General features: G+C 26.1%; 3 protein-coding genes across 4 annotated transcripts in view; all 3 read left to right on the plus strand.

Annotated features, from left to right (window-relative positions):
- Positions 1 to 2,484: 2,484 nt before the first annotated feature.
- LOC145839155 (leukocyte elastase inhibitor A-like) lies at positions 2,485 to 3,600 on the plus strand. Its single transcript, XM_082946764.1, has one exon. It carries the CDS (start codon positions 2,485 to 2,487, stop codon positions 3,598 to 3,600), a length of 1,116 nt encoding a protein of 371 aa, XP_082802890.1.
- A 4,663-nt stretch (positions 3,601 to 8,263) lies between these two features.
- On the plus strand, positions 8,264 to 9,614 carry LOC145839602 (BLOC-1-related complex subunit 6-like). Its single transcript, XM_082947227.1, has one exon. The coding sequence runs from the start codon at positions 8,299 to 8,301 to the stop codon at positions 8,719 to 8,721; it is 423 nt and encodes a 140-aa protein (XP_082803353.1). The 5' UTR covers positions 8,264 to 8,298; the 3' UTR covers positions 8,722 to 9,614.
- A 5-nt stretch (positions 9,615 to 9,619) lies between these two features.
- Positions 9,620 to 19,171, plus strand: part of LOC145839601 (uncharacterized) — a 41,800-nt gene continuing 32,248 nt past the window's right edge. For both annotated transcript variants that reach the window (XM_082947225.1, XM_082947226.1), the window contains exons 1-4: positions 9,620 to 9,764; positions 11,307 to 11,485; positions 17,755 to 17,913; positions 18,850 to 19,041. In XM_082947225.1, coding sequence (XP_082803351.1) covers positions 9,713 to 9,764; positions 11,307 to 11,485; positions 17,755 to 17,913; positions 18,850 to 19,041 — 582 coding nt within the window. In that variant the 5' untranslated portion in view covers positions 9,620 to 9,712. The remainder of the gene's footprint in view (positions 9,765 to 11,306; positions 11,486 to 17,754; positions 17,914 to 18,849; positions 19,042 to 19,171) is intronic.

The following is a 19,171-nucleotide window of genomic DNA, read 5'->3' on the forward strand; positions in this document are numbered from 1 at the left end:
CGTGCAATTTTGGCTTTGTGCAATTTTGGCTTCGTGCAATTTTGCACACACGTGCAATTTTGTTCCCGTGCAATTTAGTCGTCTCGTGCAATTTAGTAACCTCGTGCATATTTGTCTTCGTGCAATTTAGACCCGTTACCAAATTAATTTGATGTTAGTTTACATCAAAGGTCGGCAAAATGCGGCTCGCGACATAATTTTTCGCCACGGACATTGGTTTTTAAAGCAAAAACAAAATAAGTTTTCTGGATAAAACTAACAATTAGGTTTTTAGAACTTTAAAATTACCAAGCCCTGCTGTGACATATTTCATTTAAGTTGAGTTGAAAAAAAAATTTTTGATTTTGATAATCTGTGGTACCAAGCGAATTTTTTTAAACAAAATTTTACTTGTAAAAGGTTGTCTACCACTGGCTTCAATAAACAAATATACTAAAATTCACTGAATTAAGTCTATTTGAAAATATTAGTAATACATTTTTTAAACTTAAAACAGTAAGTATAACTTAATGATACGTTTTGGTGTATTTGTTATAGCAAAAGTCTGAGTATATAGTTTTAATAAAAACGTTTTTGATTTTTCTAAGTCAGTTTACATCATGTTGAAGGTTCTAAGTTTTTGAAACTACAAAAAAAAAGTTAATTTTGAAATGAAATAGTTAAAACTTTGTCTAAAAAGTGTGATTTTTATTAATGTTTAAGAAAAAACAAACCTTTGTAAAGTCTAAGTTTTTTAAATATAAATTTTTTAGGTGTAAAGTTAACTTGTATTTTTTATTACAACTACAAACTCTTTTAAGTTAAACAACTCAGTGTGGCAAAATTTCTTTAGTTCTACTTTTTTATCAAAACTAAACATTTAAAGGAATTTGTAAAAAAACTATATAAATGAGTTAAAAATTACATTAAACTTCAAATTAAAATAACTTTTAACTTGACCATAATTAATTAATATTCTGCATAGAACCTATAGTTTTTATATAAAATTTAGAAACATACTTAGCTAGATAAAATGTTTAACATGTATCTAATATGCATAAAATATAGAATTAAGAGTGATTAACAAAGTAAAAAAAAAATTTAGCTAGGAACTTACTGAGAAAGAGATGATATAGTTGGAAGTATATTTACTGAGAAAAGTAAAAAGTGGCTTTCCGTTTTTCATAGGTTTAATAAGTTTCAATAAATATTAATATTAGTTTTTCGGTTATAAAAAAATCATATTATCTCATATTCGACCGAAACTTAGTTTGTAAAATAAAGTCGTCTTGAAAGAATGAATTATTTTTATCTCCTATTGTGAAACGATAATTATCTTTTGATTTATAATAAACAGCTTTCAAGCATTTTAAGGATTAGTTGTTTAACTTGCAATCAAAACTTGTGTTTCCAAAAACATGCACACAATTTATTAAAAGGTGAAAACTTTATTCTTTTTAGTAAGCAGACTACTTATAAGGTTGTTCTTATTAAAAAAATAACTTTTACAGTCCTGAACAAATTAAATGTGTCCTTTGTTCAAAACTCAATTAAATTTTAATAGCAGTAGATAAAATTTAGATAGCAAACAATCAATGTGCAAAGATGTTATCTTAGAAGTTAAGTTAACAGATTTTTAAAAACTTGTGATTAATTGAAACATCAAAGTCGGTAATATTGACTACAAAAACCATAAAAGTGCACAAATTTAGCTAGTATGTTAAACAGTACTTGTTTCCAATAACCGTTTTTATAGCTAAAGAAAAATCAAACAGTATAAAACAAAAAGTTGTGCACATCAACAACTCAACTAACATTAACATCAACATTTTAAATCATGTTTGTTTTTTAGTTTACAACATTCTTATTTTAGTTGCAAAAAAAGACATTTTAATAATAAAATGACTTTTTTTTTAAATTTTTGCTGTAATATTTACTTCTCAAGGATCGAAAAATATAGCTCATTAGCGCCAAAAGTGTCGTGATAAATCGTAGTAAGCAATTGAAATCACATAAGTTATTATTGCTCTTTCAATATTTTACGGTTGCTTTTCATTTAAAATTATATAAATTTAGTTAGGCCCTAAATATTTATCTAACGTTTAAGTCAAGTTGATAAATTGTACTAACAACTGTTCAATATATATTAGTTAAACATTTAAAGGTTTCGATTCTAAATTATTAAAGTGAAAGTTGTAAGATAAGATTTAAACAAAAAGAGTTGATTTCATTAAAAAAATAATCAATTAATTTGATTTCCATGAAGCAGGATAGGCCATAGTAGTACAATAAATTTTTCAAGTATCTGGTTTTAGAAGTTTCTATAAATACATGGGTGAAAACATTTGAAGTTAAATCAAAGTTAAAAGTTATGATTCTTTAAACAAAACTTTTGAGCGTAGATTTTTTATCATGTAAAATAAGATAAACTAATGATATGAATACATTGATGAGTAATAAAACTAATATTGTTTTAGGATTTAAGTTTAGTTGTCTGAAATCAGTATGAATGTAAATTTGTTCGATGTAAACCTCTTCAACAAGCTTTGTGAAAGCACTGGTGAAAATAAGAACATTTTCTTTTCACCACTGAGCATCTCGCTTGCTCTGTCAATGCTTCTAGTAGGTTCTGATGGAACAACCAAGAAGCAGCTTGAAGAGGCACTGGGATTTGTAAAAGATGAAGAATTTCTTTCTAGGCTCAAAGCGCTGAATGATGTACTAAATTCCGACTCTGAAGGTTTACAAATCAAACTTGCTAACTCTGTGTTTCCATCAAAAACTTTTGAGATGACTGCAAAGTACAAAAATGACGTGAAAACTGCTTTTAAATGCCAAATTCAGTCTTTAGACTACAAGAACAATCCAGACAAATCAAAAACTAAAATCAATGATTGGGTTGCAAGTTGTACTAAAGAAAAAATCAAAGATATGTTTTCTAAAGTAGACTCTGGTACAGTATGTGTTCTAGTCAGTTGTATCCACTTCAAAGGTGATTGGTGTGAAAAGTTCAAGTCAAGGTTAACTAAAGATGAAACATTCTATTGTACAGAAAATAAAACTTCTACTGTTAAAATGATGACACAAGAAAAGTTTTATTTGTTTATTTCAGTTGGTGAAAAAGGGTTCAAGTGTGTGAGAATTCCTTACAAGCAACCAGATTTTAGTATGCTGATAATTTTACCGGATGAAAGGTTTGGATTAAAAAACGTAATCGAAAAACTAGACGTCAAAACAATTGAAAACATAAAAGATGGTAACAATTTTAAAAGAGAAACAATCTTGTTGAAAATGCCAAAATTCAAAGTTGAATATGTAGTCAACTTGACTAAAATTTTGCGTTCGCTGGGATTAGAAGATGCTTTTGATGAAGAAAAGTCAGATTTTAGTGCAATGTCCATGCAACCAAAAGGACTATATGTGAATGAAGTAGTTCACAAAGCTTTTGTCGAAACAAGTGAAGAAGGAACTGAAGCTGCTGGAGCAACAGGAGTAAAAATGCGTAAAATGCGAAGAATAATCCTTCGTAAACCAATTCACTTTACGGTTGATCATCCATTTGTGTTCATGATTTTGTTCAAAAATCAAACTTTGTTCATGGGAAAAGTTACTTCGTTGTGAGTTTATATGGGTAATTACATAGACGTTTTTTGTTTAAGTTCTTGTTTATTATTAAGTTGTGTATGATGCTTTGCAAGGTTTGTTTGAAGCTTCTAATGTTTTATGTTCGGTATGTTTTGTTTTTATAAGTAATTTCTATACAAATAAAAATGCACAGTACCAGGCTAAATTTTATAAAGTAATAAAGCTTTACTTACTAAAATTTACTTTCTAAACTTATAACAGGAAATTTTTTTAGCATCTAAATCGCGATTATACAGATTAATGAAATGTAATAAAAAAGTTGAATTTAAAAGCTATTGTCTTAAATTTAATTTGAAATGTTTTAGAATATCTGTTTTAGCACTGACCAATAAAATCCAAAAGTTAATGTATTCCATGCATAGTTTATTTGTAGGTTTTACTAGTAAACTGAATACTTATTCATAAAAATAAAGTTAGTTATTCTAAACATTTTATGTAGTTACTTTAATAATATAGAACAATAAATTCGTGAATAATTTAAACAACAATAACTGTTTTATTAAATTATTCAAGTGACCAGCAGATTAACAGAATATATATAAACTGTTTTGACTTAAATAAACAACAAAGTAAATATCATGTAAACATAAATTTATAGTTAAAACTTTTAGCTTAGTTATCTATTAACCATCTCTGTAACAATATTTTCTTAAGTCTCTCACATACTTAACAGAAAAAAATTTTGTTAAAAAATTTTAAAATAGCAGTTTAAATAAAATTCCGACCATTCAAGAAAAAAAACACTAAGGTATTTTTATTAATTAAAATAGATAGGAACTTGGAAGATAAGTCTAAGTAAAGTTTTTTTGCTTTAATTTGTTAAGATTTTGATTAAAACGACAAAACAAAACTAATAAAAATATATTGTAAAAATTATTTAGAATAAAGTTGTTGTAGAAATGTCTGTAAATTAACATCTAGTATAAGTCAAAGCATTCATTCTATAAATTTTAAAGTTGTTAAAAATAAACTTGAATTAAAGTATTAATATAGTATTTATGTACTGTAAAAATCTTACCTGAAGAAAAGTTAAAACAGTTTAAGCCAGAAGCGTTTTGTTGGGTGGAGCATTGAAGCAGATGCTCCAACTAAAAAAATAAAAATATTTTCACAATGCTATAAAACTGTTAGAACAATAACTTCTTGTATTTCAGTACTAGGAGTGATTTTATTTTAAGTACTTAAAACAAATTCAATCAGTTACTAGTGCTATATTTTATTTATTAAAACTGAATTGTTTACAAATTTATAAAACAGTTAGGCAAATTTTTACAGCTCTATATTTTACCTACCTACAACTACATATACTATAAATTTACAGACACTTTCTAAAAATACATGGTGCTCTTACAGTTTTATGACTATGCTAAATATTTTATGTATACTGACATTACTAATGCTCCATTCTTATTTAATTTTGAGATATTTGTTGCATTTTTGTGGTTTCTCTGTAGAGAGGTCAACAAGAAAAATGTGAATGTAAATGATCATAAAAATCGAAATCTAGGGGAGGGGACGGTATAGAGTCCATGGTAGACTGTAGTTTCTATGGTCAATATTCATAGAATGGGTTTAAAAAAGGGTGCTTACCATTTTTAAATTTAAGAAATAAAGAAAAAAGAATGAAAAAGAAAACTTTTAATGTATATATCATTACTTTTTAAGTTTTTGTTTTTTGTTTTTATTTTCTTATTATTGTTTTAAAGTTAGCTCAAAGTATTAGTTACAAGTAAATGGTGTTAAGCTCGATGACCGAAAGGTCTTTCTCCACACCAATTCATTGACCTTAGTTGTGAGCGTTCACATTATTCCTTTTTGTACAAAACTTTGTTTACAAACTATTTGTTGTGAATAAAGTAGTTTTATCGGACTAATTTAGTTTTAAAATGTATCAAATTAAGTTTTTTAAATCATAAGTTTTTCTTATCTTTCCCCAAAAAGATACTACGCGTCGCTACTGTTAGGTCACACAACAAAGTAAACAAGATAACTCGGTGTCTTGCCATACTTAAACAGCAGTAAAAGTTTGAGCTTTTGTCTTTTTTAAGTGTAACTTTTTTATCGTAAGTAAAATGAAACGATTAGTTTAATTGTTGAATAAACGTTTAAAACTTTATTAGTGATTATCCAAAATAAGGTAGTTAACTTAAACGTATTTTTACTTTTAGTGTTGAAAATATTTTTGTAATTTTGAATAATGTCTAAAACTTGCTTTGAACCAAATTAAGTTACTGCAAAAACGATTTGATGTAAAGTAAGTAAAAAAAAGCTACTGTTAAAAGCTAACTGAAAAATAGAAAGTCATCTTTTAAATTTATAATTTAAGTGGCAGAGTTGTCTTTTGTTTAAGAAAAGTTACAAAAGGACACTTTTTAATTTAAAATAAACGAACGTTTATTAAGTTTTTAGTATTCAGAATCCTATTTTTCTTGCAAGCCTGACTTATTATAAATTTTAATTAAAAAATATTTCTAATTTTAACAAACTTAAATACTACTATTACATTCAGTTTTGTTTCTTTTTTAATGTAAAATAAAATAAAATTAGAAGACTTTGAACTAGTTTGTTGTCTTTGATTTTAAACCATGTTTTTTTTTAAACTGAACTTTTATGGCTGAAACCATTTTGAAAGGGAAAAAATACTGATAAGGGTATTATATTAGAAAATTTTAAGAAATATACATAGTAAAATTATATTTTCAAATTGATTCAAATTGGAGTATCAGTGTACTAACAAATCTGCCAAACACTTATTTACGAAACATGATAGGCTGAATTAATTCTTGCCTAATACCACATACTATGGAGTATGGAGGTTGTATAAGTTTAGTTGTTGCTGGGTTCAAACCTAACAATATACTTTTTTATTGTTAGCTTGATGCCTTTAACAACTTTGATGCAATAACAAAAAATAATCTGAAATTTTAGAAGTCAATAAAAAGTTTGTTTTTGAAGAGGCAAGTGTCAATATTAGTAAATATATGGTAACTACCTAGCATGATGTTGCACCAATATAAAACTGAAAATATACAATGTTCAATGTAATTTTTAACCATAATTTTAGGTTAAAATTACGATGTTTTTCTTTTTAATTGATATAAATTTAGAATTTATAATTTATATTTCTTAATTTTTAGCTAACACCCCATCTTTACTTTTAGTTAAAAAATAATTATAGTTTTTTGTAGTTTGGCTTAAAAATATATAGTATACAAATACAACCTCTTACTTAAAAAGTTATTATATTGTTTACTGTTTAAACAATTAAATAACTATTTATGTGTTTATTTAGCTTGTTTAAAACTTTAGAAAATATATTTTTGACTTAACATATCACGCTAAAAATATTGATTTTTAGCCTAAATTTATGGTTAAAAAGACATTTAATTTTATATAGTTTCAGCTTGATATTAGTATATTGAACAACAAAAAAAAGACCCTCAAAATATGTTGATCTTTGACTTGGTGCACAAAAACCTTTCGTTTATCAGTGTTGCACACCAAGGATACCTTTTAACGTCTTCCAGGACTATTAGTGTGACATCATGCTAGGTAATTACCAAATATATTTTATGTAACAAAAATTGTTGTAGTACTAATAAAGACTCAAAAAAAAAAGAAAACAAAGCAAGGTATAATTCTGACAATAAATGAACACAAAGTGTTAATAGCTCTATTAAAAAATTAACTTGAATAATCTTTTCTGTGAAATTGAGCCTAAATTAAACTAAAAAATGCTGCACCTTAAGGATACTTAAAAAAATGGGTATGTTATAAAAGCATTATTGTCAATATTAACATCTTAAAATGTAGTTAAAGTCTCAGATAATAAATGGTATTTTAAAACGGCCGAAATTGATCTAAATTAATACTTCTTTGATAAAAATTTGAAATTTAATTAAATTTGTACAAAAATTTTTAATTTGTACTAAGGTACAAAAAAAGCAACTTAAAAATAACACAGTATACTAAATGTTTATGTTAGAACTAAAAGTTTTGCTTTTAATATAAAGAAGTTCTGTTTTTTCTGCTGTTTGTAAATTAATGAAGTATGTTCAACTGCTAGTACTATAGCTGTTGTAAAACGTACTTATTTTCAGCTTAAAAAATAAAATGTTATGTATTATTTAAAATACTGACAATCTTTTAAGATCTTAAAAAAAGTTAAATAGTTTGAGCCAAAGCAGGCCTTTAAATTATACTATTTAACATTTTTAAGGGGCATGTTAAAAAAAACCTTACTTCTTAAATTGCAAAATGGCCTTATCACACAAAATTATGATTTTATTTAAAACTTACATGGAAAAACAAACCATAATTTTGATTTTGTACCTTCATAATTAAGTTTATTTTGAACAACTAAATCAGTAACTAACACACTAAATAATGATTTCTGAATAAAATTAAATTAAGAAGGAAACAAAATTTAATTGTGGTTTTTAAATAATTTTTTTATATACTGAACTCATTAAGACTTAATTTTAAACTTAAAGTTGCCTTTTTGGTATGAAAAAGTTTGCAAACTTAAATTTCCAACTTTCTTATGTTCTACATACCTAACTTCTTTTTTTTTTCTTATTTTGTAGTTTAGAAATGATTTTCAGCAAACATTTTTATTCATTTTTAATTGGTCTACTATGTATATAACTACAAAAAAAATTCAGCCTATATACAATGTTGAACGCTGAAAACCAAACACCAGAAAACGATTCTCCTATTGCAAGCGACATCATGTCAGACTCCACAAGCACTGCCGACATGGAGTCAGTCATATCCGATTCCTCTTCAGCCATCCAGCAGTCCCTGATAGACGGGCTCACATCCAGCTGCAGGGACCTCACTCTTGCCATGGATCAAGTGGTGAAGAAAGTTCAGAAGACTTTAGGGGAGATATCAGCCATAACAGTGACAAACGTGCAGACTTGTGACAAATCTGTGAATGAGTTGAACGACACCATTGTGGATTCTGTCAAGTCAATGTATACATTGATTGCTTGCACTGAGGAGCTAGACAGGGAAATGGAACCCGTTGCGGAGCTTGCCATGAAAGTTGAGAGGATAAAGACTGTACTGACTGCATTGGAAGATAATTTGTAAACTTTTTGATTTTTTTGTAAAAAAGAAATGAGCTGTAGCCATATTCTAACTTTATTGTTTTTCAATCATAACATAGGTTGTTTTATATATATATATAGAAATGAATAGATAATTGTCAAAGAGTAAGCTACAATATGAGCTCAACATTACTAACTTTCAATACATTTATTTATTTCAAATTGTTAAAATTTTTGCTTTTTACATTTAAACAAGTTACCTTTTAATAACTTTATTAGATTATTTTTATTTCCCATGAGTAGTTGTATATTTTGGCCTGATTTTAATTTAATTTTGAAACACTTTTTTTCAATTCTACTTCATTGTAATAATTTTATGCTGTTTTTATATTTATATTACAAAAAATTTCTTATGTTATAATTTTTCTTCTTGTTTTTGTTCTTAAATAGTGTACAAGCTTTTTAGTTATTAGAATTTATGTAAAATCATTTAGTTAGAGTAAGCAATATTTATAATATTCATATTTAGTATATTCATAATGAATGTTTTACATTATGAGCTTGTTTTTATATATTCATTATTTTGTCAAATAAGGTTCGTATTGCATTTTCTACATAAAACTTCTATTAATTTTAAATGCAAATAAATAAAGTACTTATTTGAAATTGATCATAAGTCTACAATTTGTTGGTTTTTTAGTGCTGAATTTCAAAAGTGTGTTTCAAAACACTTGTAAACATTTTAGATTACATACTTTCAGTCATCTATTTGTATATTTAGTGATTTGATGTAGAGCATGCATGTTGTAATTTATAGGACAAACCTATACTACAAGGTACAACTGCGTAAAGTTACTGTAACCTTATGTGTTATCATATTTATTTTCTAATATAGCTTTGAAATTTATTAAATTTTTACAATTTATTTATTTTTCAGTTAAAGCTAATTACTTTAAAGTTCAAGCGAATCAAATACACCAACAACAGTATAACAAGCAAATCACACCATATATAGAACAGACACATCATTTGAGATGATTCGGCTGGACGCTGACACGTTCAGCTTGCATTCCGGTGGTCCTTTCAGTTAGTTTTTTTGATATATATAAAGTAGAAACATACAAATTAATATAAGAATATTTGAGCTACACTCGTTATATACCAGTTTGCATTTTGGTGGTTTAGTTAGTTTAGAATAAGTATTACATAGAAAATAAAGGTACAGGTTGTACAAAATTAACAAAGTTGACTGTTTAAAGTTTCAGTTAGTTTGTATTTTGTAATTAAATTACAAAGTATTAGAGCTACACAATGTACAATAATAACAAAAGTAAATGTTGACAACTTAATTTTATTTGCATTGTATATTTTGGTGAAAGAATATTAGAGTTACAAGTCATAAAAATTAGTCTTAAAATTTCAGTTACTTTATATTGTACAATTCAAAAAAGAAAAAAATACATAGTGTAAAAAAAATACAAAAATAAATGTATAGGTGGTTTAAATTATCATGATAAGTAAAAAAAAACTTTCAAACAGTATTAAAATGTAAATAGCTAGTTAATTAGCTAGTTTATAAAATTATGATAAGTGTGTTTTTAAATTTTAAAAACTTAGGCATATACCATTTGATAAGCATTTTATTTAACCACAAATGTAAAAACAATCAAATTTAAATAATTATAAGGTTTTTTTTTGCAAAAATAAAGCAAAAAGAAGTTAAGAAATATATTGGTTTCAATTACAAGTTAAAAGGTTAAAATTAGTTACAAAGTATCAACTTGCAAATATAGTTTAAAGTTCTTTCAATATTTTTTTATCTATTTAACACCTTTATTAAAAAAAAAAAATCATAAAGTTTTTTTAATTTATTTCAGCGTATGAGAAATTTTATAAAATACCTAATCTGTTTTAAAAGTATTAGAAAATTAAGTTATGAATTTAAGTCTTAATGTACTATTACCTAATTAGTTTTTAATGACTTACTTATAATATTTTCATGGTGTTTTTATCTTATTTAATGAAAATAATTACCAAGAAAGTATACTTATAAATTAAACCTGGCTTTACTTTTTATTCGTTTTTTTTAATATAACTAATTTTAAATTTGTTGTTAGTATCAGAGGGCTATTAGTAAGTTCACATCATGTTTTGTACTTCAATTATGAGATTTATGTATACTATGAAAATCCTTTGCAAATATTTTTCTAAACAAATTCTTCTAGATGCAAACAAGACATTTTAATTTTAAACCAACAAAGGTTTTTAAACAGGTTCAAACAACATTTTCATAAAAAAATAGTTTGTAGTTGTCTAAAAAACAAGTTCATGAAATATAATAAACTTTAATCTTCAAACACGAAATACCAACTATTAGTTTTCCATACAAACAACACATTTCAATAAACATCGAACTGTGTCATCGACAGACACTAACGAAATTTTCATAAATTTACAATCTGTAATTATCTATAAATAAGTTTATTAAGTAAAAAAAGTATTGTAAGTTTTAAATTTAATTTGTAATACAATTTGTAATTTACTCATAAAGTTTCGCCTCAAATACAAACAACTTCAACAAATTTCTCTGTCAATTTGAAAATTTTTACACTGACAAATTTTTTTCAGACGCCAACAACGCCTACCTGCCGCAAGCGACCTCCTACGTGGACCTGAGCCTGAGGAGGAAGCGTCACGACCCCCACCTCAACCCCCCTCCCCAGCTCCAGGTTCAACCTCCCCCTCCTCAGCAGGTGCAACCCCCTTCCAGCAACAGCGAGGGGGATTACCAGCTCACAGTCAGAGAGGTTGGTTTTTTTAGTCATATTTGATTTTTTATTTAATTAAAAATGAAAGAGAAGAATGAAAGAGAAGAATTGTTCTACCGCCAGTATTTTGCAACTTGTTAAGCACGATTTAGTTATGTTTTATTAGGTTTAAATTAGTACTGAGTTAATTAAACTGATTTTTAGTTGCATTTTAACCAATTAATCATATTTCATTTAGTTATTTTAATAGTAATTAAATTAAACTGAATCACCAACTCACTGTCAGAGAGGTTGGTGTTTAAAGTATTACTTTTAAAAGTTTATTGTTGTTAAAAAAAAGATAGATCTAAAGAATTTTCAGTTTTTTTTTGTACATAGTTATGGTTTAATTTTCCCCATAGTTTCTTTTCCCCATTTTGTTTGTTTTACTATAGGTATTTTTGGAGACATATTGGACTTTTGGGTGATTTTTGGAAGTCTTGGTGTACTTATTTTTTTATATTTTTATAAACCTCAGAGATAACTTAAACCGTTAGCAGTAGTTTAATTTAACAAATAGCTTAAATAATTATTTATTTTCATTTAAATTTTTACCATTTTTTAAAGGCTTTCCTCTAGTTTTAAATGAAAATTTTGAAAAATGTTAAGAAGTGTTTTAAATGTCTTTAATAAATTTTTTTTTTGTAGCTTTATCAAATAAAGTTTAAAGCGAACATTTTTGCAGAACGATATGTATTTTAAATAAAAAAGCTGAAAATTTTCCATGCAATTGGTTTTTCACCTGTCAAAGGAGATATCAATGCTTTTATTTTTCCCTAAATAAACGAACTTATTTTTCCATTCCATATTCTCATGGGAAAAAAGCGCGTTTATTGGCTCACAATTTTATCAAAATTTCCATCATAGTTTTGTGAATGTTTGAAAATGCACAGGCTTCTAGGCTCTTAACTAATTTTAGAGGTAATTTTTTAAGTTTAAACGTAAAAGAAATAATATTATTTTCCGCTATTTAAGCAGCCTGTATGATACTATTAGAAAAAAAATTCTGCTTCCTAAAATATCAGCCCTCAAATAAAATAAAAAGTTCTTAAAGTGGAAAAATGTTGTCCGTTTTTAAACACTGGAAACTACTTTTGAATAGTAAAAGTAAAAGAATAGTAAAAGGGTAAACTCAATAAAGTTTTGTTACTAACTAACTTTTTTTCCTTAAAAATCTGCATATTTAGTCTTAGTTTAGCTTAATATTCAACTTTAAACTCTAACTTAAAATACTTTGTAAAATATGCTTTAGATTGAAAAAAAAAAGTTATTATAAAATATTTTTGTGTTTGCATATACTAGCTGGTATTTATAAAGTTGTAGTTTTAGCGATATGCTCACAAATAAGTGCTGTAATAACCAACTACTAAAAATATATGTTTCGCTCGTCACTAAATAACTACCAATTGAATTGTGATCACTGCATGTGCTTGAAATTCAATTTAGAAATGTCGAAATATCAGTTGCGCTGTTTTTGAATAACATCGACCATTTTACTTGTTTTCAAAGGTAGTTTTGAAACTGTTTCAGTTAACTAAAATTAGTTTTTCGTCTTTGAAAACTTCCACCACTAAGTCAAAAATGAGTGGCTTTTTTAAGTTTTATATAAAGTTGTTGGTTATCAAAAAGTTGTTGTGAAAAATGGTTGATTTGTAGTTAAGGTTTTATTTTTAGACATTCCGTGAAAAGTTTTATAAACATATTGAACTTAAAAATAGTGTTAATAATAAAAATAAAATTAATTAAATATTAGAAAATTTTACATGAAATATTATTAAAAGCGCTTAGTTGTTTGCTTCTAAATTTATGTAAGTAAACTTGTTATTGTTTTCACTTTGTTTGAAATAAATTGAAACATATTTTTCTTTAAAGTTTTCTTATTTAAAAATGTTATGGCACGCGCTTATATCTTTTATTTTTTCTAAGAAAATTTAAATAAACCCAACTCTCGAAAAAACACAAACAAAAACCTGGCAAGTTTTCAGCAGTTTGAAAAGAGTTTTTCTTTCAAACTTGAGTTTTGGTATTTTTTAAAAATAATTTAAGAAATTATTTATTTATGTGTTTTATTAGATAATTTTATTATAAAACTTTACTTATAAGTTCTACAATGTGTTAACTCTAAATTATTTTTAAATTTTAGTAATGTATAGTTTGTTAATAGTTTAATAAAGTTTTTACTGCTTTTTTACAATTGTTAAAGTCTAAACTTTACATTAAAGCTTACTTCAAAACGAAGTCTTGCAAAATAAAAATACATAAAATCTGGTAGACTTTAAGCATTTTTAAAAATTTATTTTGTTTTTAAGCACATTTTTCACAAAACAAAATTTTTAAGAATCAAAAAATAAAAATCTATGACAAAAAAACAAATAAAAAACTGTTTTTTTTGTTTGCTAAGCAATTTTTTCAAATTTTTTCAAAGTTCTTTCTAAATTTTAAAATATTGCATGGAACATTTCCTGAAAGTTTAAGGTTTTTATCTTAAAAAACATAGGAGAAGATATATTTTTAGTGATATAGGCTTTTTTTCTCGTTTTATTTTGCGCCTCTAATAAAAAACCTATTGTTGCCTCCGACTTTGACCTGCTATATCTCAAAAATTGCTTTGAGTTTTAAAAGTCTGTAAAGAGCAACTTGTAGCTTAGTTTAATCTCTATAAAATAAGATCAACTTGTGAAAAAAGTAATTTTAATTTTTCAAGTTTTTTCTTATAAAATTTATTTATATGGAAATACAATCATCCCTTACTCTATAAAAGTTTAAAATCGGTGTAGCTTTCTAGAAAAAGTTTTATTTTAAACTTAAGAAAAAAACGCACCAAAAAAATTGGCAAGCGTTCGGCCAGCAAAGCTTCGAGGAAAAAAGTTTTTTAACATCGAAGCAGCAGAAAAAATAGTGAAATAAAAACTCACTCAAAAGTGCGCCAAGATGAATAATGGAAAGTTTTCTCTCTTCGTGCGAACTTTGAAGCGCCTCTCTCTCTCGAAAGCGCACAACTTTTGTGCGGCTTCGCATTTTCGAACGCTTTCCATTTGCTTTACAATTTTCCTTCACCATTATGTTGGACCTTTCATGAATTTTATTTATTTTTCCTTTTGTATTTTACAATGGAGATTTAAATGGTGAATAAAGTGGGTAGTAAAGAATGGGTTTTTGTGGAATATGTTTTTTGTTGGTTAACTGAAGTTTGATTAAATTTTTTGGGCATGAAAAATTTTGAAAGTAGAGACATGTCTGTGATTAGTCATACATATAGCATTAAAAAACTTTAAAAAATCAAATGATAAAAACTAAGCATCAATGTTTTGTAACATTTTCAGACAATTTTTACTTAAAGTTTTAGCTTCTTACTAATTTATATATTAATATAATTTTATCAAAGCAGAAATATGACTCATAAAACTTTCATTTTTTGCTTACAAGTTAATTTTTTAAAAATATTTGCCTTTAAAGCTCTATTATGTTAAGCCTAAATTGTTATTTTTTATTTTTCACACAATAACGTAGTATAAATAGGGATATAAATTTATTTTTTGTCCACTATTTGTTTTTTTACAATCGAAATTAAAGTTTTCAGACAAAATAAGTTAAAAAAAGGCAGACATTTTTAAGCTATGATTGCTCATATACAGAAAACTTGGTTAAAAAACTTCTAAAAGTTTCGAAACTGGTTTAAAATTATGAATTTTATATATTTGTAGAATGATATTTTTTTTTACTTTATACTTATGTTATGAATAAAAATGATTTAAATTACTAATATGAAGCTTAAGTTTAAAGCATATAAAAAAATTAAATTTTTTTAATAATTTGAAATTTAAGGTAGGGAATCTTTAATATAGATAAAGTTTTAATTAAGTTGAAGCAAAACTGCTAAAAGTTTGTTTAAGTACCAACTTATGACTTTTTGTTTAAACTTTTAGTTTTTGTGCTCATGCAAACAGTTGTAGAAGCTTAAAAAAATAAACTTTCAACCTAGTTATTCCGTTTTACCGAAATTTCAAGTAGTATTACCAGATATATTATTTCGATGCTGAATTCAACTGTAGTTTTAAAGTTGGCTTCTAGAAGTTTTTGGTTGTAATTTTTGTATAATTCATGTTTTATTCGTTAATCCTTTCTATTATTATTATGTTTTTAACATAAGTTTTATTCAGTCAAAAAGCTTCAAAGTTACATAATTCATTTTATTAAGCAAATATGTTGCTTAATTAAAAAATTTTAAAATGCTACTTCTTAACTAATCAGTAAAAGTCAAGTTTCAATGTTTAAAATTTTTTATAATGCTAAAAATGTTACCATTGGAAATTAGTTTCATATTGTAAGTGATGGTTTTCAAAATCAAAAACAAAATTAACTTTCTAACTGTTTGATAAGTTTCAATTTATTTTGGAAAATGATAAATTTTGTTCTATAATTTTTTTAGTTTTCTACCATACTAGTTGAAAAAACTTGTTGGTCTTGAAATTATTTTTAATTTAAATTGTATATAAAGCTGAATTTTTCATCACCAGTTAGTTTTACATAAAGTTCACAAACATAAATTACATATAATTAAAAACATATTAAATTTATTTATATATAATATGTATAGTAAAAAAAATAATAACAACAATTAAAGCTAAACACAATACAGCTTTGAAAGCAAATATCGAAAAAAATTAACTTGTAAGCAAAAAATGGAAGCCGCTAAATTTAAAAGTTTTAAAAATTAAGCTGCTTTGATAAAGTTATATTGATATATGTTAGTGAAAAATTAAAATTTTCAAGTGTATAATACTGTCAGCTAGTAAAAGAGGTGATGTAGTTATATGTAAGAGCTATAGCATAAAAACACAGTAAATTTTCTATTGGTTACTCACTTCAGCAAACTTCTTAACATATATTTGTAGACATTTAACAATTTCGAAACTAGTACAAAATTGTTGTGGCTAAAGTAGTTGTAATTAAAAAAAAGTTGTGTCATAAAATGGTTGTGTTTCATTAAAACAGTATTTATACATGGATGCATATTTAATCAAATTGTTCGTAAGTTATACTTATTAGAATATACAAATCTGCAAGCGTGTTTAAACAAACTGTAATGTTTTTAAACTTTTTAGAATATACAAATCTGCAAGCATATTTAAACAAACTGTAATGTTTTTAAATTTTGTAGAATATACATAACTGCAAGCATATTTAAACAAATTGTAATGTTTTTAAACTTTTTAGAATATACTTAACTGCAAGCATATTTAAACAAACTGTAATGTTTTTAAACTTTTTAGAATATACTTAACTGCAAGCATATTTAAACAAATTGAAATGTTTTCAAACTTGTACAGCTGTTCTAGCGGCTACACCCATTTGTTAAGAATACACAAGATATATAAAGCACAATTACATGTTTATTTTAAAGCAGATTTTGTAATTATTTTTATGCTGAAAAATAGTTTCATAGTTTGAACATTAGTTTAGATAAGGTTTTGAAAAGTAATTTTAAACAGCTTCTGTTTAATTAGTTTACCTTATAACTCGGGTTTTATTATTTTGTACAAAAAAAGTTTTTTGGTAAGTTACATATTTTTTGAAAAGTAACAGTTGTTTTTTGCTGACTTAAATAATTTTCTCCTTTTTTTTATTATTAAAAAAAGATTGCGAAAGTATAATAATAAAACTGTTGTTGTTTTTTATGTTTGATACTGTTTCTATTCATTTGTAATCGATTAATAAAACATAATTCTGCTAAATCCATGTATTTTTAGATCCTTTCAAGTAAGTTTACAGTTAACGGCTGCTTTAAAAATTCAGTAAAATTCGACAATTTTCTACAAATATTTTAAACAAATGGTTGTATTAAATTGATCATCTTCTAGCTTTTTAAAAGTGTTGGTTTGTATCAATGTTTTAATTTTGATTAGTAATTATTTATTGAGAAAACATTGTTACAATTGATAAATTTTGTGAAATTTAAATCAAATTCAGGTGTAAAGCATGTTTTTGGAGTTATTCAGGATAAACAAGTTATAAGATCACAATAAAATATTACTTTTTTTTTAAGGATTTGAAATCAGATTTAGGTGTGTAACACTTATTATTATTAATTATACTGATTATTTGATATATTATCAGGAATTGAAATCGGAATCTAATGTGTACCACGTATTGAAAATATTTTTTTAATCAAGTTAAATATTTAATAAATTTTCAGGAATTGAAATCTGATTCGGGTGTGTACCACTTATTAACAATTTTATTGTATTAATTATTTAATAAATTTTCAGGAATTGAAATCTGATTCGGGTGTATACCACGTGCTGGAGTTCCTGGGCAGAGGTACTTTCGGTCAGGTGGTGAAATGTTGGAAGACGAACACAAACGAGCTGTACGCCGTCAAGATACTGAAAAACCAACCCTCCTACATCAGGCAGGGACAAATTGAGGTTTGTGTTAAAACTGTTTTTAAATTGAAAGTAACTTGTACGTGAAATAGCGTTAATTGCAAAGAAAGCTTGTATTAATCTGTTTTATTTTAAATGCCATGCGAAGAGTTTTGTGATTGAAAAGTTTTAAATATTTTTAGTCAGACTAAATTTTTGTGAAAAAAAAACTATCTGTTTAACAGGTTCAAATCCTGAACGTATTGGGCATTCTCAAATAGTAAAAATTAAAAAAAAGTATTCAAATAACTACTTAACTTTTGAAATTAGTACAATTTACAACTAAAAATCCGTCTAACAGGTACACACACTGAACATATGTTAACCCAAAGTTATACTGACATTGACATTAACAAGAATTATCTAGATCAGGGTTTACAAAACTTTTTTTCAAATGGCGCCCTTTAAATAAATTAAAAAGTTATGGCCCCCTTGTACCAAGATTACTCAAAAACTACCATAAAAAAACTTATAACCTTTTTTTTTGCTCTTCATCAGCAACTCCTGAATATCTAAAGTAAGTTTCAAATAATGACCTCATGGCCCCCAAGGGGGCCACTTGGCCCACTTTGGAAACCCTGATCTAAGTAAATACTAAAACTTTAAATTGATGTAAATCCACCTGAAAAAACAACAAACCTTCAAATAACTAATAATATTATTGTTTTAAATAAACTATTAACATCTCACAGTTGTAAATCTTGAACATACTGGGCCTAAACTTACACTGAAAATTATAAACAAGTATTCAATTAACTATTTAATTTTACGAATTGATATAAATTACAAGCAAATATCCATCTGACAGGTACAAATCCTGAACATAAATAAAGATAATAAATGTTGTTCAGAAATAAAGTCATTATACTTACAAATATCTTAACAGACTCATTCAAATAACAAATATTCAAATTATTACTGACTATCAACATCTCACAGGTGCAAATCCTGAACATCCTGGGCAAGGTGGACGCGGAGAAGTGGAACCTGGTGCAGGCGTACGAGACGTTCACCCACCACGACCACACGTGCCTCGTGTTCGAACTGCTGGGCAAGAACTTGTACGACTACGCCAAGCAGCTGCCCGGCAACAGGTTCGACTACAAGCAGATCAGGCCCATCATCCAGCAGGTATTTGTTTTTATTAGAACTTTATTATTGTTTTATATTTATATTCAACTACAAGCAGATCAGGCCCATCATCCAGCAGGTATTTGTTTTTATTAGAATTTTATTATTGTTTTATATTTATATTGAACTA

Source organism: Thalia democratica, chromosome 6, assembly GCF_965202585.1.
Source record: "Thalia democratica chromosome 6, ktThaDemo2.hap1.1, whole genome shotgun sequence".
NCBI classification, from domain to species: Eukaryota; Metazoa; Chordata; class Thaliacea; order Salpida; family Salpidae; genus Thalia; species Thalia democratica.

Bases quoted from the DNA above. Each gene is read 5' to 3' on its own strand.
- LOC145839155 (XM_082946764.1), top strand. From the start codon at position 2,485: ATGAATGTAAATTTGTTCGATGTAAACCTCTTCAACAAGCTTTGTGAA.
- LOC145839602 (XM_082947227.1), top strand. From the start codon at position 8,299: ATGTTGAACGCTGAAAACCAAACACCAGAAAACGATTCTCCTATTGCA.